General features: G+C 51.2%; 11 protein-coding genes across 11 annotated transcripts; 3 read left to right on the top strand and 8 right to left on the bottom strand.

Annotated features, from left to right (window-relative positions):
- Positions 1-273: 273 nt before the first annotated feature.
- Positions 274-1,155, bottom strand: BCR37DRAFT_389575 (uncharacterized protein; the record flags this gene model as incomplete). Its single annotated transcript, XM_040870747.1, has 1 exon — positions 274-1,155. One exon carries the CDS (start codon positions 1,153-1,155, stop codon positions 274-276), a length of 882 nt encoding a protein of 293 aa, XP_040722396.1.
- Positions 1,156-1,499: 344 nt separating this feature from the next.
- On the bottom strand, positions 1,500-4,375 carry BCR37DRAFT_411004 (aconitase family-domain-containing protein; the record flags this gene model as incomplete). The annotated part of the gene is made up of 3 exons (XM_040872189.1): positions 4,252-4,375; positions 2,007-4,208; positions 1,500-1,582 (listed from the first exon to the last, which is right to left on the bottom strand). The coding sequence occupies exons 1-3, from the start codon at positions 4,283-4,285 to the stop codon at positions 1,500-1,502; spliced, it is 2,319 nt and encodes a 772-aa protein (XP_040722397.1). The 5' UTR covers positions 4,286-4,375.
- Positions 4,376-4,447: 72 nt separating this feature from the next.
- BCR37DRAFT_383830 (uncharacterized protein) lies at positions 4,448-6,822 on the bottom strand. Its single transcript, XM_040870120.1, has one exon. It carries the CDS (start codon positions 6,486-6,488, stop codon positions 4,542-4,544), a length of 1,947 nt encoding a protein of 648 aa, XP_040722398.1. The 5' UTR covers positions 6,489-6,822; the 3' UTR covers positions 4,448-4,541.
- Positions 6,823-7,873: 1,051 nt separating this feature from the next.
- BCR37DRAFT_395437 (putative methyltransferase-domain-containing protein) lies at positions 7,874-8,725 on the top strand (the record flags this gene model as incomplete). The annotated part of the gene is made up of 1 exon (XM_040871620.1): positions 7,874-8,725. One exon carries the CDS (start codon positions 7,874-7,876, stop codon positions 8,723-8,725), a length of 852 nt encoding a protein of 283 aa, XP_040722399.1.
- Positions 8,726-8,805: 80 nt separating this feature from the next.
- Positions 8,806-9,950, bottom strand: BCR37DRAFT_170518 (uncharacterized protein). The gene has a single exon (XM_040866260.1). The coding sequence runs from the start codon at positions 9,876-9,878 to the stop codon at positions 8,886-8,888; it is 993 nt and encodes a 330-aa protein (XP_040722400.1). The 5' UTR covers positions 9,879-9,950; the 3' UTR covers positions 8,806-8,885.
- Positions 9,951-10,205: 255 nt separating this feature from the next.
- On the top strand, positions 10,206-10,691 carry BCR37DRAFT_338475 (DNA-directed RNA polymerase I subunit rpa43; the record flags this gene model as incomplete). Its single annotated transcript, XM_040867301.1, has 1 exon — positions 10,206-10,691. A coding segment is annotated over one exon (486 nt), but the record flags the coding sequence as incomplete, so codon positions are not given.
- Positions 10,692-10,920: 229 nt separating this feature from the next.
- On the bottom strand, positions 10,921-12,114 carry BCR37DRAFT_395440 (uncharacterized protein; the record flags this gene model as incomplete). The annotated part of the gene is made up of 2 exons (XM_040871621.1): positions 10,921-11,995; positions 12,071-12,114. 2 exons carry the CDS (start codon positions 12,112-12,114, stop codon positions 10,921-10,923), a joined length of 1,119 nt encoding a protein of 372 aa, XP_040722402.1.
- Positions 12,115-13,934: 1,820 nt separating this feature from the next.
- BCR37DRAFT_389581 (uncharacterized protein) lies at positions 13,935-14,623 on the bottom strand (the record flags this gene model as incomplete). Its single annotated transcript, XM_040870748.1, has 3 exons — positions 13,935-14,030; positions 14,145-14,315; positions 14,360-14,623. The coding sequence occupies 3 exons, from the start codon at positions 14,621-14,623 to the stop codon at positions 13,935-13,937; spliced, it is 531 nt and encodes a 176-aa protein (XP_040722403.1).
- A 4,301-nt stretch (positions 14,624-18,924) lies between these two features.
- Positions 18,925-19,239, bottom strand: BCR37DRAFT_389582 (uncharacterized protein; the record flags this gene model as incomplete). The annotated part of the gene is made up of 1 exon (XM_040870749.1): positions 18,925-19,239. The coding sequence occupies one exon, from the start codon at positions 19,237-19,239 to the stop codon at positions 18,925-18,927; it is 315 nt and encodes a 104-aa protein (XP_040722404.1).
- A 1,295-nt stretch (positions 19,240-20,534) lies between these two features.
- BCR37DRAFT_170763 (uncharacterized protein) lies at positions 20,535-22,526 on the bottom strand. Its single transcript, XM_040866262.1, has 2 exons — positions 20,827-22,526; positions 20,535-20,756 (listed from the first exon to the last, which is right to left on the bottom strand). The coding sequence occupies exons 1-2, from the start codon at positions 22,093-22,095 to the stop codon at positions 20,637-20,639; spliced, it is 1,389 nt and encodes a 462-aa protein (XP_040722405.1). The 5' UTR covers positions 22,096-22,526; the 3' UTR covers positions 20,535-20,636.
- BCR37DRAFT_170597 (ribosome maturation protein) lies at positions 22,332-23,056 on the top strand. The gene is made up of 2 exons (XM_040866261.1): positions 22,332-22,776; positions 22,818-23,056. Exons 1-2 carry the CDS (start codon positions 22,567-22,569, stop codon positions 22,941-22,943), a joined length of 336 nt encoding a protein of 111 aa, XP_040722406.1. The 5' UTR covers positions 22,332-22,566; the 3' UTR covers positions 22,944-23,056.
- Positions 23,057-23,125: the final 69 nt, after the last annotated feature.

Below are 23,125 nucleotides of genomic sequence, written 5' to 3' on the forward strand. Positions count from 1 at the left end.
ATATGCTCACCACTATATATCCCGGATCTGCTGGATGAGGCAGACTTGTGGCCTAGCTCGAGCATACAGAGACCCAAAGGCAAGCTAGACAGCAACACAATCAACGATGAATCAAGTGTGCCGAGCTCAGAGCACAGGGCAATAGGGATTTGTGATGCAGCTCAACAATCAGAACAAGAAGTAAGGCTCGTGAGATTCGCGGTTCACAAAGGGATACATTCAGAAGACTAGCCTGACATTTTCTGGTTCATCGCACTAGACTTGCCAGCTTCCTCAAGCACTCGTCTTCAGAACAGCTGCAACGTTGACCAGGTTATTGTTTGTGAATGTTGTAGTCTGGATTCTCGTACCAACAGGGGCCTCTGCTCCATTCAAATAGAAAGAGCTAAGGTAACGCTCGTCGTGAGGATCTCCATCTGACCGCTGTAGGCACGCTCCGCCGTACGCGAACGCGCCGAGAAGGTCTCCTTCGAGCACAGCGATCGGTTGATCGAGGACGAATGAAGCAACTTGGCCAGAACCTGTCAAGACCAGCGGCTGGCTCGATCCGACAAGATCAAATTGGTTTGTGCCTGCTGGACGCCACACTTGAAAAGTTTGGCTAGCCTGATGTCCGTCGAATGTTGTTGCATATCCGTCATAAGTTGTTGCAGAAATAATGGTGCCTGCTTGTGGCACCGTGTACGAATTTCCCATCGACTTGCGCTTGATCTGCACGAGATACACCGAGCCACCGCATAATTGGATAGTATCTGCCGAGGCAATCTGGCCAAGTGCAATCAGATCCAGACTCGAGCTTGGAGCTGCAGCAACGCTGGTAGTCGTTGTGACTGGAATAACACCGACACAGCTGCAAGCACTCGAGAAGCGTTGTGCACGCTTCTCCACACCCTGACCGTCACAGACAGTTGCTGCGGCAGGAGGAGGTGCTGTTGCAGTCATTGTTGTTGTGACTGACCCAGAAATGGAGACTGTCACAGTCGACAAGCCAGTCGAGCAAGCGGCCATGTTGGCGGCAGATGCTTTAGCATTTGCGCCAAAGAGGCCTCGAAGACAGTTGTCGGCATTACATTTGAGTGGCGGAGGTTGCGTGACCACGACGGCAGAGGCAAACCGCAGGAAAACGATTAGGTTGACAAAGCTGAGCACTTGCATCTTCTGTGAGCTTGATATCCCATTCTGAGAGCCGTAATCCTCCTTTTATATTCCTGAGCAGGGTCCTTCTCACTTGATATTGATCTTGGTTCTGGGGTAATTCCGAAGCTCTGGCCATATCAGGCCGATACAGCACCGAACGGCTGATTGACAGTGATTGTGCGGCGTGTCCGTCGCATGGATGTGATAGACGCAGGTCCCGTGTATAGATGGCTTTTTGGCCTCAGCGTATACGATGTAGCCTGAAGCCGCAACTGGCCCGCAAGGCCCGCAAGGCCCGCAATGCTGCTGCGTGTTCGGGGTCATTGATCACTGATTCACTGGACACTGGTGGCATTTAAGGCCTAGGCTGCGCTCCAAGAACCGGGACTATAAGCGTAATTGCCAAAGTTGGTAGAAACGTATTTCACAGCCGCGGGTATTTGTACTCCAGAGCCGTGCAGTTTTCAGATGAACGAGCTCAACATTGCAGTGTGGCAATAGAGACTTGCACAGGAGGTGTAGCATGAGTCACAGAGGCCAGAAGACGACCCTCAATGGTTTCGAGGTGCACTGGTTGATCCCGAGGGTGCTTGTTGCGCGAGACAAAAGCAGATTCATGCGAGTTTGCAACAACCCCAACGTATGTGATGCATATAGCAGCCAAAGTATAGTTCGGAGAGACTGTACCCTCGAGCTCAAAACCAGGATAGTCTACTTGTTCAACAGACACAGGTGCTTGCCCATGGAGATCAAGACGTAAGGACTGCAGTGAGATGAATTAACATGGACAAAACTATCAACAAATGACTACCAATCTGAGACTTTGACCTTCTTGTTCTTGATGGCTTCAATCTTGACGGGCCCTTCACGATCATAACCCTTACCATCAAGCCAAGGGAAATGTTCTGTACGCATCCGCTCAAATGCCGTAATCTTGTCATTCTTTTGCATGGTAAGGCCGATATCATCCAAGCCATTGACAAGACAGTGCTTCCTGAATTCCTCCACGTCAAACGTCGCTAGCACTTCGCCACTCGCTGAACGAATCTCCTGCTTAGGCAAGTCAACAGCCAACGCTTCTCCCTTTCCAGCAACGGGACTGAGTTTTGTGCGAATGGTGTCTTGGTCAAGGATGATGGGCAACATACCATTCTTGAAGCAATTGTTGAAGAAGATGTCAGCGAAGGAGTTGGCAATGATGACTTTGATGCCGAAATCAAGGAGTGCCCAGGGTGCATGCTCACGAGAAGAGCCACAGCCAAAGTTGACGCCATCAACGACAAGAATCTTGCTGTCGGTGTAGGGCTTCTGGTTGAGGATGAAGTCCATGTTGGGTTGATCATCATTGTAACGCATAGACCAGAACAGGGCAGTGCCGAGTCCCGTACGCTTGATAGTCTTGAGGAATTGTTTTGGGATGAGCATGTCGGTGTCGATATTGTCAATCTTCATGGGCGCTGCAATCCCTTCCACCACTTCAAATTTAGGCATGCCTACCGCTTCAGGCGTGACTTTGGGCAATGCTCCATCAGCCAATGACTTTTGTGCTTCCAACTCTGCTTCAGCATCAGATTGTGGTAAATCATTGATGGCATCCTCAGGCACCAGATCTTCTCCAGCTTGCGTTTCATTTGTACCGATGCTCTTTGGTTTGGGGACATCCTTCAAGTCTTGCAACTCGCGCACATCCACCAAGTGTCCTGCAATAGCAGCGGCTGCAGCCATGGCAGGGGAACACAAATGTGTCAATGACAACGCACCTTGTCTTCCTTCAAAGTTGCGATTACTGGTCGATGCACAACGTTCGCCCGGTGCAAGAATATCGGGATTCATGCCCAAACACATGGAACAACCAGCTTCACGCCACTCAAACCCAGCAGCCTCAAAGATTGCATCGAGACCTTCTGCTGCTGCTTGTTGACGCACGAGACCCGAGCCAGGCACGACCATGGCGCGTTTAATGTTGCTTGCGATTTTCTTACCCTGCACAATGCGTGCTGCTGAGCGTAAATCTTCAATACGCGCATTGGTGCACGAACCAATAAAGACTTTATCAACGTACACTTCCGTCATTGGGGTGCCTGGTTTGAGCTGGATGTAGTTGAGTGCACGTTCAATGGCAGCTTTCTTGGCAGGATCTGTTGCTTGTGCTGGATCAGGAACACGTCCCGTGATGGGCACGACGTCTTGTGGCGAGGTACCCCAAGTGACGGTCGGCACAATTTCACTGCCCTTGATGTCAACACTGATATTGTACTTGGCATCTGCATCAGAGACAAGTGTCTTCCAGTATGCCACTGCACGATCCCATTCTTCACCTTGAGGCGCCATAGGACGACCCTTGAGATAATCAAATGTCGTCTGATCGGGATTGATGAGACCCGCGCGCGCACCGCCTTCGATCGACATATTGCAAATCGACATACGCGCCTCCATACTCAACTTTTCAATAGCCGTGCCGCAGAATTCAATGACACAACCCGTTCCACCCGCTGTACCGATCACGCCGATAACGTGCAAGATGAGGTCTTTGGAGGTGACACCGTCTGCGAGTTGGCCATCGACGCGAACACGCATGTTTTTACTCTTTTGCGTAATGAGTGTTTGTGTGGCAAGGACGTGTTCCACCTCAGACGTACCAATACCCCATGCCAATGCACCAAATGCACCATGAGTCGAGGTATGCGAGTCACCACACACAATGGTTGTACCAGGCAAGGTGAACCCTTGTTCAGGTCCAATCACATGCACGATACCCTGTCGCTTATCAGCGAGACCGAAATACGTCAACTTGAAGAACTTGACATTCTCCTCCAACGTCTCACACTGCAATCGTGAATCCGCCTCTTCAATGAAACTCGAGATATTTTTGAAATGCTTGCGTGGGGTGGTGGGGACGTTGTGGTCGGTTGTTGCAAGTGTACAATCTGGTCGTCGCACACCACGGCCTGTGGCGCGCAAGTTGGCGAATGCCTGTGGTGTGGTGACTTCATGACAGATTTGTCGGTCGATGTAGAGGAGTGCTGTGCCGTCTGGTTGGAGGTCGATGGTGTGGTCGGCAAAGATCTTGTCTGTTGGTGATTAGTCTTGGCTCTGAGTGTATGTATGATTTACCGTAGAGCGTTCGTGGGCCCTGTGATGCGACCATGATGGTTTGTCTGTTGCTAGATGGTCAGCAGGCTTCTTTATACTCAAGAGACAACCTGCTGGATACTGCTCAAGCTGCTCAAGATGCTCAAGTCGCGGAAGAGACGGCGGCTCTGGCGGAAGAAGGAAAAGGCGGGAGAAAAGGAGCAGTCACAACACAGATGAACAATTGAATTAGTACAAGACACTACAAGTGAATAGAAAGGAAAAGGGACAGATGATCCAAAAAGACAGAGGGACAGAGAACAAGTGTGTGGTCAATAAGACGATGCTTTCGCAAGGCAAGGCAGCTCAGTGGGCTCAGGCTCACCCTTCAACTTTGCCAACTCTTGCTCTCGCATCAACAAGATTTGTCGTAGTTGTGCATTCTCAATCTCAAGCGCATTACACCGAGCTTGCGCAGCTGCCAGCATTTCTCGCTTCTTGAGACGGGAGCGTGCTGCTGCTTCTGTGTTTTTCGAGCGCAAGTGTTCACGCTCTTCGGGTGTCTCCTCATGGTTTGCTGAACGAGCACCACGACGCGCTGGTTTGCGTGTGCGTTGACGAGGAACAGAGGCAGAGGGAGCAGGTGGTGCCACACCCGTGGAAGGACCCGGTGCAGCGTCCAAGCGAGGAGAGGTAGACGTCAGCAGGTGCAATTGCTGGGTAGGTGCAGCGTGGTACTCCATAGGCTGAGGCTCTTGCTCTTGCTGGTACGGAGCAGCGTGCTCTGCTTGAGCTGGTTGCTGTTGCTGTTCTTGCTGCATGGTAGGCACATACTGAACATGTCCAGCACCACCCGTCACTTCCTCAATAGAACGCGACATGTAGACTTGATGTTGATGCTGGTACTGCGCTTGTGTGAGAGGGTGAGCAGGCGCTGCTTGTGTCTGAAGCGCTGCTGGGTCGACGAAGTGAAAGGGTTGTTGTAACGCGTGAATAGCAAGCTGTGCGTGACTCTGCTCTGTAAACACCTGCTGCTGTTGCTGATGCTGTGATGGATCCCGGAAAAGTAGTCGCTCGACGGGAGTAGTCTGGGGTGTGTAGTCTGTCGATGACTGTCGCTGCAATGCAAGTACTTGTTCCTCAACACCCGTAGCAGCAACACCAGATGTATAAGAGACTGCAGGCTCGTGGTAAGACTGCTGCATACCCATGACAGGTGTCACATCAGCGTGAGTCACGGCTGGTTCATGAGTCAACATGAGCATCTCTTCATCCTCATGAGGCTGGCTGTCTTGCACTTGCTCTTGATAACTTGGAAGCGTCAAGGCAGAAGGTTCCACAAAGCCACCGGCGTCAAGATGAGGCTGGTCGAAGGCATCAGCGAGTTCAGCGTTTTCCACCACATGCTGCTGCTGCTGCTGCTGGAGCTGCTGCTGATGCAACTGCTGTTGTCGTTGCTGCTCACTGTTGCCAACACCACTCGTAGCTTGCTCTCCAGGAGCACGGTAAGCAGCATCAAACTTGGGCGATAGACGATAAACGCCGCCAGTGTTGTTTGCAGCAGTATCCATAGACACATCAGCATCATCATACAATGGATAATCCAAGCCAAAGGAGAGATGTGAGGCTTGTTGCTGCTCTTGGCCTGTGGTGGAGGACTGTTGCTGCAACGGTGGTGCCGGTGCATGTACCACTTGCTGCTGCTGCTGCTGCGGCTGCTGCTGAGGACGTTGCTGCAGCTGCTGAGGACGTTGGAATGTAGTCTGCAATGGCGTAGTGAGCGTCGATGCCGGTGCAGACTGTGTACCAGCTGGCACTGGCTCAAAGGGACACCAAGTGAGTAATGACTGATACTCAGCAGCCACCCTCAAATCTGGAGATGTCAAAAACTCCACATCCGGTGTAGATTGCAGTGTGAATGTGGGTGAAATCTCAAGCCGCTGCGGCAAGTGTCGTGGTGCGAGCATGTGGCCGGCAGGAACAGGGCGACTGCTGCTGGTGCCAACAGTGATAGCTGGAACGGCTGACGCGCGAATAGGGTCTTGGACCAGGGCGTGCATGCTCTGGCGCGGCTGCAGGTGCCGTGGTGTGGCCTTGTCTTGGTCTTGGGCGTGTTGAGTGGCCGGAATAGAAGTGAACGGGGTGGACGGGTGGGCAGAGGCGCCGACACCACTCACTGCTGCGGATGTCTCTGGTGTTTGAAGAGGCAGCGCAACAGAAGGGCCAGCAGGTGCCTCTGCGCTAGGTGTTGGGTTGAGGGGTGTAGACATGGACGACATGGAGGTCGACGAAGATGGATGAGGAGGCACGAAGGATGGACATGCTGATGGATCTTATATAGCCGTTAGCTCTCGATGCGCTCTTCGAAGGGGGACTGCTGCTGCGGGAAGGTCCCGACGTAGATGGGCCTCCCTGGCAGACGAATGAAGGGTCCGGGGAAGCGGTAGGCCTGGCATGTCTTGGATGTTGTGCTACTTCTGCTGTCTGGACGGTGTAAAGCATCGACGTCAAGCGAGAAGGAAGCAGAGATGAGACATCTACCAGGCCATGCGAGCCCGTCCACCCGCGTCATCGTCCAGGAATAGCCAGCAGCAGACGGCGGCAAAGAAGGAGAACATACTTTCTGGGGTATTTAGAACATGTTGACTTATTGTGACGAAAAGTGTGTATTTGGGTGTAGGGATCAGGTTGACGGGCTGATCGGGTCACGGCCTAGGCTTTCACTAGACAAGCAGGGAGAGGGAGGCTGGGTGAGTTGCAGTAGCTGTAGCTGCTCCTGTATACACGACGATACAGTTGTATGCGCTGGATGTATTCTGCTGCTTCTCAAGGTTCCCTCCCTCGACATTTGTAAGAAATCTGGGACTTGGGGATGGGCACGTGTAGATCGGGATTGCCGGAGTATATAGAAGGCAGTAGCAGTAGTAGTCGCATAGAATGGACTCTATATCTATGTACAGGTCTACAAAATGTCCAGCAAGAGGATGCATGAGTCTGTGTGTCTGTGTTGGGGACTATCTTCCCAGCTGAACTGTGACTGCCATTGACGCATCTCATCAGGGGAAGACTCACCGTGACAAGTTGACAACTCGGCCAGCTCAAGCTCAAGCTCACCTGTATCCATCTGCATGCATCCGCTGGACCGCATCGCTAGCCGCATACCCAAGCATCGAGACCCACCACCGATATGAAGTCCAGCACATCTGTATCTCCCTCAACGTCCGGCGTGTCCGTCTTGACGGGTGAGACAGAACAACCTTGTCTGGTTCATGTGCCGCGTGGCCAAGGACAAGGCTGGCAAGGAGAAATGAATGGCGTAGGTTCTTCCTGTGTCTCTTCGATAAGATAGTTGGTGCCATAGTGGAGATATAGGTCATTGTGAGTACAGAGGTGTAGCTTCAATCCAGATCCGGGAGACTGAGCAGTCGCCTTTTCTTAGACACACTCGCGTAGATCAGACATAGGTAGCCTGCCACCAGAATCTATTTGCGGCTATGACTGTTTTAGAAATGCGCCTTGAAACAGTCAATCTAGGCGAAGGCCATGTCTCCCAGAGGCGGCTGTTTCATCCTCGACCTCAATCTGAATCTTGATGAACGTCAACGCCAATTGCAACCGTGCAACGACTCCTAGTGTTTGTGAGCAAGCTGTCTATAGATCGGCTATGGAAGATGAAGAACGTAGATTGCTAGACTTCATTGAAGCTCAATTCTTCCAACATGTGCCAAGTCGCTCCTTTTCACTCGCTCCATCCACGATGGGTGAAGAAGTGCTCAATGCTCTATGGCAGCAACCAAGCATACAGTCTTCATTGCTACGCCAAGTCATAAAATGTGAAGAACGGCCTATGCCAACAAAATACACAGCCAGCATCCTCAAGCTCCTCCTAAAACACCTTGAGCGACTCAATGCAGAGCTAGACGATGAGCTCGTCCAGTACTACACAGACTTGCTCCATGACCCACAAGCAAAGGCATACCCACTGGGACAATCATCTAGCATACCAGACACAGAAGGCCACGTGGATATTCACTATCTCGTCGCAAAAGATAGCTATCTTACAATTAGCGAACAACCCAACGTCCTTGCACAAGCAGGCACAACGGGTCATCGCACCTGGTCTGCAGCGCTTGCACTCGGTGAGTATCTCCTCAAAAACCCACACTTCATCCAAGGCAAGCGCGTCCTTGAACTTGGAGGTGGTACAGGATTTCTCTCGCTACTGTGTGAACGCTTGCACAGCATGTCTGTGTGCTGCACGGATGGCAGTCCACGCATGCTAGACCTCATCCGCACCAACATCCACAAGAACAACGCAACCATCCAAACGCAGCAATTGTTGTTTGGTGGTGATTCACCCATCCAGCAAGAACCGTTTGATGTTGTTCTTGGTGCTGATATCACCTATGAGACGGGTATCGTTGCAGAGTTGTCGTGTACGCTTGATGCATTGCTGCATAGTCAGCCAGAGGCCTTGATTCTCATTGCAGCCACAGTACGCCAAGAACGAACGTGAGTCTTTCAAATTCTGTATCATGCTAATAAGCAAGCCTCCATGCATTTGAAGAAGCGTGTACCCATCGCAACATCCAATGGAGCAGCACACCCTTAGCACCGCCTCAAGAACACTTCTTTTATGCGCCTTGCGAGATGCGCTTGTATACGCTCACGAGACATCATACTTGAAACGTACGCTTCGTTTGTTCAACGACACCAGGGACTTGATTCGCTTGTCTTTTTGCATCGACGATTTCCGGCTCAGCGTCTAGTTTCGCGCGCATCATCCAACGTGCTCCTTGCTCCATCAAGGAACGCATCTTACTACTCCCCCGCAAGAAAGGAACAACTTGTAAGTGTAGCGCCAAGGATCCTTCTTGACGCACCAATGCAGCCATTTGAACGAGCTGTTCCCATGCTTCATCACTGTCATCGCGACGCGTTTGCGGTACCAAGACCGGACCTACTTGCGCAATGGCTGACAGAACCGTCACGAGCAATGATTGAAGGATCGTGACATGCTCGAATTGAACACGATGCGATGCGATTTTCGCAAAGATTGGAAAGCGTGATTGTGCACAGACGAGCGATGCATGAATGCAACCCAGCCCAACAAGACACAAACCACGCCAATAGGTGCCATATGCGTTTTGCTGAATAGCACCAATCCCAACAACAAAAATGAGTGATCCGACGTAAAACGGAAGACTTGCATACACACCACTCTGCATCATGCCAAGCATTGTCTTCTCCTCCCATCCAGCAGCAGCAGCACCGAATCGATCATACCCAAACTTGACAACAGGATTTGAGAGTGCATCATAGGCTTGTCGAAGCACACGGAATTCCGCTTCATCACCGCCTTTATCTGGATGATGTATTTGTGAGAGTTTCCTGAATTGTCTCCTCAATACCTTTTCATCCACATCACCAGGCTGCACGCCTAGCAAGGTGTAGTAATTCGGACTGAGGGAAGATGTTGCTTGATAGACGGTATAGGCGAGATAGGAAACGACAACGGCGATATAGATGAGCCGTCTATCGCGCGCATACCCCACTGTGCCGGGCAAACTTGGACTGAGGGGTGATTTGAAGAGGAGGTTGTGGATGGTTGAGGTTGCTAGGTTTGGTAGGACTGCCCAGCCGATGAAGTTGAGGATGGCTTGGGACATGGCGGCTATGGATACTTGGTAGATACGGGACAAGCTTGATGAGTCGCTGTCTTGTTGATGCAGCGTGCGACAGACTTCACTTTTTTGACCACAAGCCAAGAAGTAGAGTACAAGGAGTAGAAGTACTGAACAGGAAGAGAGGTCATGTCGCAGCAAGGGAAGAGAGAACTAGATTCGCCCGTCCAAGAGACGCCCGCAAAGAAGCGAAAGCACAACACAGATACAGCCACGGAAGAAGTACAGAATGAGGCAGACGCACCACCACCAACCAAGAACCTACTGCGCTATGCAGCAGGCCGTACAATACCCGCAGGCAAGGCCTTCCAACGGCGAGACCTTGAGTTGACACTACTCCTTGCTCCCATTGACGCGTCAGATCCTCTAGCGGGTGTTGAGCGACAACTTGATGATGTCTTGTTGACCTACCTACAACAAGCACAAGGGATCCTCATGGGCTGGCAATCACCACGATTCACTGAACCTGCAGCGCGGATGCTCGATGATTCACCATTCAGTCTTGTGCCTGTTCGATTTGATAGTCTGCTTTGGCGGCCTCGACAGGGCGATGACCTTGAAGGCACCGTGAAACTCATGGGACCCTCACATATTGGCCTCCTCATCCTCGGTACCTTCAATGCGAGTATTCCACGACACTTGATACCACCAGATTGGGTATTTGAAGAAGATTTAGAAGAGAATGAAGGGTTTTGGCGGGATGGACAAGGGACACCTCTGACGATTGGCCAGGAAGTGCGGTTCTCGACGCATGCGATCAAGAAGGGCAGTCATATGTTGAGAGTGGAAGGATCACTCCTCAGTCAAGTCTTTGAGCCAAAATACATGGATACAGGCAAGTTTGGTCAAGGCGACAACCAGACACCTGGCATGATCAAGGAAAGCAGCACACAAGACAAAGCAGCGAGAAAGGCAGCCAAACAAGCCAAAAAGCAACGCAAGGAGGAAAAGGCGAAACGGAAAGCCTCACAAATCGCTTGATTTCTCATAATCTTTGTCCATTACTAATATACACTACGACCGGCTTCTAGCCATGCCGTGCTCCTTCAAAATCAAAGCCTTCGCGTGATGCATCATGCGATGAGGTGAAATCAAAGCGCAAGTACTGCGAAAGCCGATCAGCGCCCGGTGTCCATTGTTTTGGGTCCGAGACAGGTTCATGCGGTGTAGCGGGTCTTGCATAGGCGGCTTGCAATTGTAGTAAATGTTGTTGTTGCTGCATCGTCATGGCAATATCACCTTTGTACAAGGCATGTTGATTGGTCATGTATGTGCCATCACCGTGCATTGCGTCGTGCTTGAGGGGATACCTACCACCAGAGAGGGTTGACAAGGTCCCAAGCGAATCACTGCTCACCAGCTCAGGTGTCGAGACGGAGTATAGACTCGGTTGGAGGCCATACATAGACGTATTGTATCGACCATCGTCCATCTGCGCTGCGCCATATGCCATATCCGAAGCAGAAGGTGAATAACCCATCTGCACAGGCCAATCTTGCAGGGTGGGCGAACCGCCCACAAAGCTCTGTGCATGACTTGCTTCATAAAAGCTTGATTGCTGCTGCTGCTGTATCGAAGTTGGTCGATTAAGGGACGGCGCATGCATCATTGTAGGACTTTGAGATTGTACGCGAAACTGCTGTTGTCCACGACCACTGAGCTGATTTGCTTGTGCTTGAATCAGCGATTGTGAGTAACGCATAAGATTACTCGACACTGCTAAATCACCAGACGTCGAACGACTTGCAGAGGAAGGCCGCGCATAGGGATGCGAAACGACGCGTTGAATACTTTGAGCGGATCGCTTTTGGCCGTGTGTTGGTGACATGGGGTACGGCACTGATCGTGAAGTCGCATGCGACGAGCCATTTGACATGGGATGATGTTCACCCGGCTGTGAGACATTCGGTAGACTATGCGCACGACCAGAAGTGGCTGCAGCCAGTGAAATCTCACTGCCACTGGATCCGTTGCGTTGCGCTGCAGAGGTCGTTGGTAGACTTGCTGGGTACGAGCTGAGTAGCTTTTGTGGTTTATCGGCAAAGACGCACTCGCTCTGTGCACGAAGACAGCCTTCGCACTTCTCACCCGTCGGCGCACCGCTGCATTTTATTTTACGTCGTCGGCATCGATTGCACTGTTGTTAGTGGATACTGCAGAAGGACGGAAGATCTTACCGCTGTTGATATTCTCGTGCGCGGAGGATCAAGGTCATGCGCATGTTGCATCATGAGAGCCAGCGGAGGCCTGGCATAGTAGTTGTGTGTGTTCATCGTCGCACAAAGACAGGCAAAAACTTCTCGGGCAGAATCGCTCGCACTCGAAATGCCAAGGTGATGTCGTCGGCGCGTCGATAGAGAAGTCCTACTGTACGGCCCTAGTGGTCGCGGTAACGCGGTGTACGGTAGTCAAAGAAGAGCGTTGTGCCTGGTGATCGACGCCTTGATAACGGGTGTGCACGTTGTGTGTTGCCCAGCCTTCTGTGGGATTTCTGACAGCTGCAGGCTCCAAAGGAGGACCCTGGAAATAACAGAGACGGCGGGCCGCGATATCTTTTGAAACAGCGCTTGTGGATGCAGCAGAGAGCTAGCTGGAGGATGCCACGGAGAGCGTGTAGAGCAAGAGCAAGATGATGGTTGGGGAGGAAGAAGCAGAGCAGAGCAGATTTGTGTTTTCGAAGCGATGCCCAGCTGACTTCTCACACTCGATCGCAGATTCGACGCAGAAGCAGCTTTGAACTGGCAGGCCGTCCCCGCCTGAAGTCTACCAGATCCAAGAACAATTTGAGCAAGAGGAGGCCGGTGCTGCCGGGAAGGGGGGCGCTCTGTGTGGTTGGCTGAGGCTGTTTCAAGCGTCGGCATCCGGGAAGTTTTTGTTCAGATTGCAGAATTGGCAGCAACCGAAATCTCCGACCGCTCCCCCCGATCGACCTGTCACCTCGCAATCAGCTCAGGTGCTTTGACAATCCACATACGCATTGGACATGACCAGCCTTGCTTGGTCTTGACTCTTGAAAAGGCACATAGTTCTTGACGGCCAATAAGGTCGCTACGTTACAGCTACTCTGTAAGAGTCATCGGCCGGGCGCAGTACTGCCGAGAGGGCAGTCAGTGTTGTCACTATTATGTACTAGGCTACTAGCCTCTTAGCTACGCATCGGCCAGTCTGTACATGTGACGTGAAGATCTGCCGCGCAAAGTGGCCCCGACTCCCGAGTCCCCGACCCATGGAACTTCACCCGACGATTGCGCAATATTAATATCTAGGACTGATCATGGGCTTAAGCCTAAAACCCTTGACAACGAGCTTTGAAAGTGTCGGCCTTCTTTCAGCAGGGTCCTAGTTGGAGCGCTGAACGTGCATGGTCTGGCGCTGGGAACTTATCTGTTCTTTGTCTTGGCGTGCGCATTGGTAGCAAGATAACTTCGACTCATCCAAACAGACTCTGCTCCGGCTTCGCTCAAGTACATGATCTCCTACATAGCACTTTCAGCATCTCATGAGTGCTGTTCCGCATTGCCATAGCCAGCGGATTGAGCGACACAGTCCATGGGCAGGAATCAAGTACTCTAAGGATTTTGATTGCTCAGATCGGGATCCTGTACATAGACAGCAGAGCTGATGGTCTGCAGCTGCAGCCTGCAGCCTGTAGCTTTGAGTGTGAGCCCGTGAATCTGTGATGCATGCGTGGTCCAGCAGCGTGGAGCCTTGGACAGCTCGATCGCGCCAACGTGACAGGTCGCAAATTAAATTTTGTCGCAAACTTCAAAGTTCGAACTGGGCAACTTGGCATGGTCGCGCTTTGACGTCACGCATCCGGACATGTCGTAGCATGTCTACTACAGTGCCTAGGTAGACTCGTGGCAACTATCTTGGTCAATCGAGCGCTACCTCATGCTCACTCAAGCCTTAGCTATGCGATTCAACAGCTGCAAAAGTCTTGTGTCTTGACTTTCCCACGCACAGAAGGCGCTAGAATGCTTTGTTCTTCCTTGGACGACAGATTCTCAGAGTGCTTCTCGCTACGTCACTCCCTGCTGCTCATGGATCGCCCGGCTCTTGAAAGTAGGTATTGCTAAACAGTACTAACGAATCATGGCTCATCGCAATGCCATCCTTAGAAGCGCTATCGGCTCGCTGCATTTTTACCAGCCGCAGTGATGCACACCAGAACGTTTCTACTCGACACTACATGCAAAATGGTATCTCTGACTCTTGATCTTTTGCGCTGATGGCTAAAGACTAACAAACCTGGGATCTCAATTCGCAATCCGAGCATTTGTGGCTCTTTCCCTGCACATCGCCAACGTGAATGCTGCAGAAGTTGACCTGATAATAGTCTGAGTTCATCGGAAGCCACGATGTGTACCAGATGTGGACCTCTCGCTCAATATTATCTGTATCCTTCACAAGGACTAACGCCTAAGACAAATTAGCTTCCGGGCCTTGCATGGGGTTGAGCTTACGCGTTGGATGTGTTTGTTCAAATGGCATGAAGAGGCAGCCTGCACCTTTGTTGTGCAATAAAGTTGGACATTTGGGCTATTTTCCATTGCGTCGACAATAGCTTTGGCGCTCAAAGCAAATTGTTTCTCTGCTTCAGGCGCACAGACAAAATTGCGCTGCTTGACATCTGGAAGGCCGGCGAATTTGAAGTATTTCTGTGCCTGAGCTTCTTCACATGACAGGGCAGCTGCAGCTGAGCAAAATATCAGAATGGCGAGCTTCATGGCTAATGAAGTCAAGCGCAATGTCAGTCACCTGCAGCTGGCGAGACATCCTTTTATCTTTTTCATGAAGGTTCAGGAGTCGTCCTGTTGGCAGATTGCGCATCTCATGTTTGTGACCTCAAATTTTGAGTAAATTGCACCAGATAACAGCACATGCATACTGCATACTCTCCTGACACGAATCGCAAGGGAGATTGACCGGATCGTCTGTCAAGAACTGGGTAAGGCGGCGACACCAATGTTGCTTCTTGCTTAGCTTCGGCGAACCCTGGGCTATAGCTACTTGTTGTCTCGAAACGTATCTGGCCCTTGCAATCATTGAACAATCAAATTTGGCCAACCAGTAATCAATCGCCGGACCTCAGGCAATTATATGTTTGCGAAACTTCATTTACCCCTGACAGGTCTGCAAATTTCCGAGCTCATGGCGGCCCCACTGGTAGGAAAGCATTTCGTCTACCCCTGTTCGAAAGTCAGAACATTAACATGATCGCAAGATGAGATGAGTTCTCCGATCGTGATTCTTGCCCAATGCATACCATATCGTCTTGTCAGAGTGCTGCGTAAATGACCACAGATTCGGTAGAATAGCCTTTTCTTTGTCGTTTCTGCGAGTCTTCGACGATATGCTTGTCATCCGTGAGTCTCTAAGCCCAAATATGCGTATGTTTCTTTACGATCGATCACCAATATGAGTAGGTTTGTTTACGATCAATCACCAATGTGGCGCAAATCGCATTTCGGATCAACATTTGTCATTTTGGGCTCAGCCCCTGGTGAGTCTTGTTGTCCGAGACTATACTGAAGTCTCTTGGCGTGATGCTCTTGAACCTTGGACAACAAGCAAGACGGAAAGATCTGCTTGTGCCGGAGACATGACTTGAATAGAGATGTATGTGTACATGACTAATTGTAAACTAGTGATCAAACAGCAGGAGGCTGTCTTCTTATGTCTACCAGGCTCGAGCAAGGGAGCGATTAGCAAAGAGTGGGCAGAGCCCGAGAGAGCCCACTCTGCGAGAGAGCAGACAAAGTAGAAGGGATGGAGAGCTTGGGCGCCGATGTGGACCGCTCAGAGCTGCGAGACGAGGCCAACCCTTGAGTATTGGACAACGTAGTGAGGAGCGACATGGAGTGAGAGGGAAGCAGTGAGTGCCTTGATCAGGGCAGCTTTGTCTGTGGGCTTCTTGAAAAGCGACGACAATGTCGCCCACATAGACGCAGACGATAGATGTGTTCGTCGCGTGGTGGTATAGAGGCAGAGCAAGTGTAGTCATTGGCAAGCATTGTCGCATTCATGCGGTCTTTCCAAGACTTGGCCGATTGCTTGAGGCAGAATAGTGAGCGTTTCAACTTCACCAGGCGATTGGGCTGATTGCCCGGTGGAGACGTCATCAAGATATCCTCGGTAAGGTGACCATTCAGGTATGCTGTGACAACATCCATCTGGTGCACATCAATCTGCCATCAAGCTCGCAATCAACCCTGTTTTCCACTTCTGCTCAAAGCACATCGATACACAATATCACTCTGTGCGCGAACACATTGTGCTGAAGAATGTCAAGACCTTGGACAAGAGATGGAGACGATTATGATATTTGCCAGATTCGCACGTAGCAAGTCTGGCTTGATGTCGGAGTAGATGCCGGTGAGGTTGATGCCGTGAGATTTTGCTAAGCGAGCGATTGATTGATGTGCGCCTTGCACGAGGCCGAGAACAGCACGGTGAGGCAGACCAGTTTCAGCAGGATTGCGCTGTCGAGGGTCACGGTTGGGAAGCGGCCTCGGTCCACACAAGCTGCGCTGATGAAGCAACTTGTAGCACCGGGATCCAGAAGGGCAAACGTGTCGAGGGACCTATCACCACGGGAGATGGTAACAGGCAAGACACTTTGCGGATGAGACGAGAGAGGAGGCAGAGAGATTGAAAATAAACAGAGATTTGCGCTATCGTCTACAACAGACAAAAGCGAAGGCGCGTGAGGGTCCTGAATGGCCCGGTCCCAGGAGTGCCCTACTGGTTCCTGCCGGGTCCATTTGGGGACTGCCGAGGCTTCTTTGGATATTTGTCTTGGTAGTGACCTGCTCCACCACAGTAAACGCAAAGGTCGTCCCGGATGCGTTGCTCCTTGCGCGCTCGTCTCTGAGCGGGAGTCAGAGGTCGGAAAGTGGCGGAGTCGATCTCCATCGGCTGAGGCGCCTGCGACGTCGAGGCAACAGGGCGAAGGCGCTGCTGCAGAGGTTGGTAAGGGTGGTCGCGTTTTGCGACTCTGGCGAGGTCCACAGTTGAATTGTGCAAGCGCCTTGCGAGATTTTCGCGCTTCCGGATGCGCGACTCCACCTTGACAACCTGCTGCGCTAAGGCCGCGTAGTTGTTGTCGACTACCTCGTTGAGCTCGAAGAGGGCCTCAGTGAATTTTTCGTTGAGTGTGCTGAGAAGCATGTCGCACTTGGTTTCCTCAGTGATATTCAAGACCAGAGTGAGACGCTCGAACTCGGCCAGGTGGACGCTGACGGAGGTCTCCTTTCCTTGCTTGAGGGTGGCGAGCTGCTTCTTTGAATCTGACACGGCGTCGCGGACTGCAAAGGACTGGATGAGGGCTTCGAGAACTGCATTGGTGTCTGACAGTCCAGGAAACGAGATGAGACCAGTGATGGGGCCCGTCACAGCATCCGCGTCGGGCCATTTAGCCGCATCGCCTCGGAGAAATTGGAGAATCCAGGCAATGGCTATGCCCTCATTTGGAAAGAAGTAGGGGTAGGCCTGCATCTTGAGGCGACAAGAGCGAGGCGCTCGAAGTCGGCCAGGTGGACGCTGAAGGAGGTGGTCTTCTCTTGTTTGATTGTGGCGAGCTTCTCCTTGGCAATTGACACGGATCCGCGGACTGCAAAGGACCTGATGAGGGCTTCGTGCGCCTCACCCAAGTCTTGAAAATCACGGAAGAGACCAAGTGCGACATGCTGCTAAGTACTCTGAACGAGAAGATCACCGATGCCCTCTTCAAGCTCGACGAAGTAGTCGACGACGACTATACGCCCCGGCCCAGCAGGTCGTCAAGGTGGGGTCGCGCATCAGGAAGCGCGAAAATCTCGCAAGGCGCTTGCACAATTCAACTGCGGACCTCGCCAGAGTCGCAAAACGCGACCACCCTTACCAACCCCTGCAGCAGCGCCTTCGCCCTGTTGCCTCGACGTCGCAGGCGCCTCAGCCGATGGAGATCGACTCCGCCACTTTCCGACCTCTGACTCCCGCTCAGCGACGAGCGCGCAAAGAGCAACGCATCCGCGACGACCTTTGTACTTACTGTGGTGGAGCGGGTCACTACCAAGACAAGTGGCCAAAGAAGCCTCGGCAGTCCCCAAATGGACCCGGCAGGAACCAGTAGGGCACTCAAGGGACCGTGCCATTCAGGACACTGACGCGCCCTCGCTCTATTGTAGACGATAGCGCAAATCTCTGTCTATTCTCGATCACTCTGCCTCCTGTTTCGTCTTACCCGCGAAGTGTCTCGCCAGTCACCATCTCCCACATCATCGCCATTGCTCTCATGCTCGTACCTGGTAGACATAAGCAGACAGTCTTCAGTTGTCTTGTTCCTTAGACTACAATTTTCTATTCTCGTCGCATCTTCCTGCAAGCCTTCTGCTGTCTTGTTCCTGAGTTTTGAAAGTTTAACGATGCGCGAGCAGGAGGGAAGGAGTGCTAGTGCTAAAGACAGGACTTGGGGGAAGATGAGGGTGATGAGTATAGAAAACTGTAAACTCAGGAACAAGACAGCAGAAGGCTGTCTACTTAGCTCTATGTCTAACAGGCTCAAGCAAGAGACAGCCAAAGAACATGAAAATGAGAGCGCCGGCGCCGGTGTGGATTGATCAGAGTTGTGAGGCCTGAAAAGGCCATCGTTGAGTAATAAGCTACGTGGTGAAGAGTGCGCTAAACTGAGCTCTAGAGAAGGAACCGTTAAAGCGGATAGAATCAGGATGGAGTGTGTGTGAAGCTGGTTGGTCGAGGTCGAATATTGGCACCGAGAATGAGCAGCTCATGTAGTGAGCTGTCAGATGGGAAGATCAAGGGTGCGTATTCCTGACAGCATGCCAATTGCGAGTCTCAGCCTTCGTTGGTTACATGCACTTGCTTGCCTCATTGTCGCAGTTGATGCATCGACCAAGGTCCTTCTCACTCTTATCACTCAAATGAACGCTGCAAAACTCAATCTCAGGCCGATTCTCTCTCATGTCCCAAAATGACCAATACTTGATGATAAAGGTCCTTCCATTGAACTGGAAAGGATACTCGACAATTAGCTCAAACCATAGCAAAGTTTTGGAGATGTTACGCTGTAGGGGTCGCTGCAAGACCTTGGAGGCTGCTGCTTGACAATGTTTGGAGGGACTTTCGTCAGCTGGTCATCCAATGTTCCTGCGTCGATGACCGCAAGCGCATTATACGATTTGCAATGCACTCCTTTAGCTGGAATACCTGAGATTCCCCTAGGGCCGCCCAGGTTATTTGGTCGCCGATGGACACTGGGCTGAGGACTTGCTTCTCGCTTTTCCATATCAGCCGTCACCAAGTCAAAAACACCTAGAGCAATGGCCAAGAACTGTAGCTTCATTTTGATGAAGTGCTCCGTGAATGACAAAAGAATCGGAAGGATAGCCTTCCTTTTGTACTTTCTACGAGACTCAGGAGATATGCTTATCCTGTGTATCTCCAAGCCTAAATGTACGAGTCTTTGTTTGCAAGCAATTACAAATATCTCGCAACTCGCATTTCGTATTCCCAAGCGGGATTATTGTAGTTTAGAAAAGAAAAGCCTCAATATTTGTCTTTTGGGTTTCCCTTGCAACCCCTGTCGATTCTTGTAATTGTTGGTCGAATCCCAGAAACCTCACGCAAAGCTGATGCGACATTGGAACTTTGGTCGAGGCGCTACATTCGTTCCTTTGGGAAATGTGAGGTGGTCAGACGTTCGGGAATAGTTTTCCGAGCGCGAAAGTAGTCAGCCTTCTTGTTATCTTATTTGGCGATTCAGGGGTCGAGGATCGCGAGTGATACCGTATGTGCAATGCGATTGGAGATTTCAAGTTTGCGAAGCCGATCTCTCGTGCAAGATTGCGAGAATTATTGTATCATGTTCGAATCCTCTCTCTTCGCTCAAGCTCAGCACAGGTCACTGATTCACTGATGAGATCGATTACGCCAGCAAACCGTGTGGGCAGTAATTCGACACACTACGAGTGACCTGTCAGTTGCTTCGGCTACGATGTTCTTCGTTTGTTTGCAACTGCAATGTGAGTACCTGCAGTCGGAGCTTTGTCCTCAATTGGCAATGATGGCGCGAGTGCATGAATCGTCGCAATCAGGGGTAACTGTTCTCGAGATGGATCACACTGCCCTCGTAGAATAGACGAGCGATACGAGACCGATCGAAACAATCGGAACTACCCTCCCAGATAAGACTTGTACAGAACATAATATTACAAGATATCAAACGGGCTTATACTAAGCCCAGGGCCTCTTTGAGCAGATCCTCATCAACATGCACAGGCTCCAACACCGCCGGCTCATCCTCCACTGCTACAACGGGTTGCGACACAGGCACCGGCATTGCACCTTGCCATAACTTTTCCAACCACTTTGCAGACCGTTGCTTCGATGCACCAGCCGATGCTGCCGTTGATCCTTGAATAGCTTCGCTAGCTGCTGCTTTCCCAATTTGCAACACAGCAGGACTTGACACGACATGCACGCCATGACCGGCACCAGCGGAAGATCGTCGCCAGAACGAAGAAACACCAGGCGCATGTTTGCCAGGTGGCACGAGACCACCACCCGTCTGTCGTTGTGCAGCAGCAGCTGTTCTGAGTAATGCTGAATAGGACCCCATACCCGCTCGTGGACTCGATTGGCCGCGTCGATAGGCAAAGCCGCGCGCTGTAATCAAGTCTGCTGATAATGTACTCGTCACCGGTGAATCGACTGCTTGTAATGGTGACGGTTTCGGTCTTTTCAAGTGGGCGACGTCTGAAGTGATGCGAGAGGGTAGTAAAGATTCATGTGACGTTGAATGCTGTAATTTCCCCATGAGATCTTGCTGTAACGTGACGGGTATGTCTGAGTATGCCAACTCTTGCGGTAAGATACTATCCACTGAATTCGAACGTCCACGCGGGATATACGGCGTGGTGGCAGCACTCACCGTATGTACAGAACTTGCACGTTGCTTGAATCGCGTTGGTGTGCGTGCAAGATCGCGCTCTGATTCGTCATCCGTTGTGCTGGGTAGGTCCATTGGTGTGGATGGATGCGAATAGGAGGAGGACCGATCTCGACTGACTGAGAAGTATCCCGAATCACGAGGCCCCCGACGTGTCGGCGCAGTTTGTTTTTGTAATGAAACGGGACTCGCTAGACCATGCTCAACAACACGCGATACAGGTGCAGGCGTGGTATACTCTGTTTCCGATGATACGAGCCTCCTGAGACGTGTAGAGGATGATCGTTTCTTGCCAGTCTTGTCAGGAACGTGGTAGTAGTGATGGTAATGATGATGATGCAATTCCTGAGAGATGGTTTGACGCAGGGTCGGACTGTGCGGACGCGCAACATGCGTCAGTGTTGTGATGGGTTCTTGCCGTAAGGCTGCAAGTTCCTCTTGTGAAGCGGCAAGTAATCTGCGTAGCTCGGCTGCACTTGAAGCAAGGGTTGCATTCTCCTCAAACAAGTCGGCCACGAGCTTCGGCGGGGCTGTAGAGGTTGCGGGCGAGTGGGATCTTTGCCGTGTTGGTGTCCTCGGACGTATTGAATGCGGTATATAGGTAGCAGGTTGCGATAGCCTCTGTAATGTTTCCTCCAACTCATCAATCTTGCGTTGCGCCTTTCTGAATCGTGCAGCAGAACCTTCTTGATCGTGCGCAAGGGACTGCACTTGTTGTTCAAGTGCTTCCTTTTCAAGCTGAATACTGGATACTTGCTGCTTGAGCGTTTGCGCAGCGAGTGCTTTACTAGAGAGTGAATCATTTGCCTGTTCGGCATCTGCCAACGTTGCGAGTAAATCTTGGTTCCTCGAATCTGCATGATTGAGTTGTGCATGCAACTGCTCAAGTCGTTTCATGAGGGAGAGGTTCTCATCCATGACACTGTGGTTTTGTCGCTCCAACAAGCGATTCCCTTGTTCTAGCGCTTCTGCGCGTTCTTGGATGCCGCGCTGTCGTTCAATTTCCAGCAACACGGCGCGTCTTTCCTGATCGGCCTTGACGACATGTTCATCATGTTGTAGTATGATGCGTTGGCCAAGTTGAGCAGCAAGGGCGAGTTCATCCTCAAGTAACGTCATGAGCTGTTTATTTTGTTGTTGCGCGGCGCACGTTTGTTGAAGGCAGCAACACGTTGGCTGGGCGAGTGTTCGGGTTGCGGCTTGTTGGAGGATTGTTGCTGTTGATGTGTGTGTGCTTGGGGTATACAGCATAGAGAGGGTTCGCTGGCCTGCTCTTTGTTGAGCTGTTGAAGACAAAGGAGTGTGGTGGTTGTTTTGTTTGCGCTCGGGGCGTGGTTGATAATGAAGCGGAGAGAAGTAGAGATTGAATGAGTAGGATAGCAGAGTACAGTAGCTGATCAAACAAGGCGCAGGGAGCTATAGGCCTGTGTCCATGGACGTGTGTACAGTGGTAGTGAGTGTCGTGTTGTTTTGTCGCGGTCGCTTCTTGAATTTGTTTTGGCAACGGAAGGGAAGCATAGATGAGAGTTGTCATGGGTGTGATACAGGTAGTGAGATGTGATGGAGTATATCTGAGATTCGTACGACATGGCCCGATGATACTAGAAGTTGTGTTTGTGACTGCGAAAAGTACGTCACAGATGGTTGGGGAAGCAGGGACGAAGCTTCACCTCAAGAGACTACTCAAGTACTCCTCCTACTACCACCTCAACATCATTCACAATGGCACGCGGCGGAGAATTGACCAAAGCAGTCTACAAGGGCGAACACGACCACTTCATCGTGATTGTCGAGTCAGAGGATATTGTCCAGAAATGGCGCAAGGACTCCTCCATCCCACTCAGTGAGGTGGCTAATTCCTTTGATGTCTTTACGGGGAATGGCGCTCAGGGTATCTTGGAGCGTCCTTCGAAGCAGCAGCTTGAGGGAGAGGTATGTCATCTAGTAATGCCTATTTCAGACTAACCTCTTAGTTTGGCTCGACGCACCAGGATGATATTGTCAAGAAGATCATCACAGAGGGCAAGCTTGAGACTTCCAAGACGCCCAACAAGCAAGGCGACCGTAACCAGACAAACGCAAATGGAAGTGGTCGTTGAAGTAGTCCGTTGCAAGTGTTTGCCTTTTGCTTCGTTATGATGATCAATGAGAGACTCAAGTAGATGATACGCTACATCTAAGCATTCCATCCATGACACTGCTGCTGCTACATTGAGTATACTGTATCCCTTGTCTTGTTTGTGTTTTGCTCCACACCGGAAGCGACTTTGGCCCCGCAATC

This window comes from Protomyces lactucae-debilis, assembly GCF_002105105.1.
Source record: "Protomyces lactucae-debilis strain 12-1054 chromosome Unknown BCR37scaffold_25, whole genome shotgun sequence".
In the NCBI taxonomy this organism is placed as follows: Eukaryota; Fungi; Ascomycota; class Taphrinomycetes; order Taphrinales; family Protomycetaceae; genus Protomyces; species Protomyces lactucae-debilis.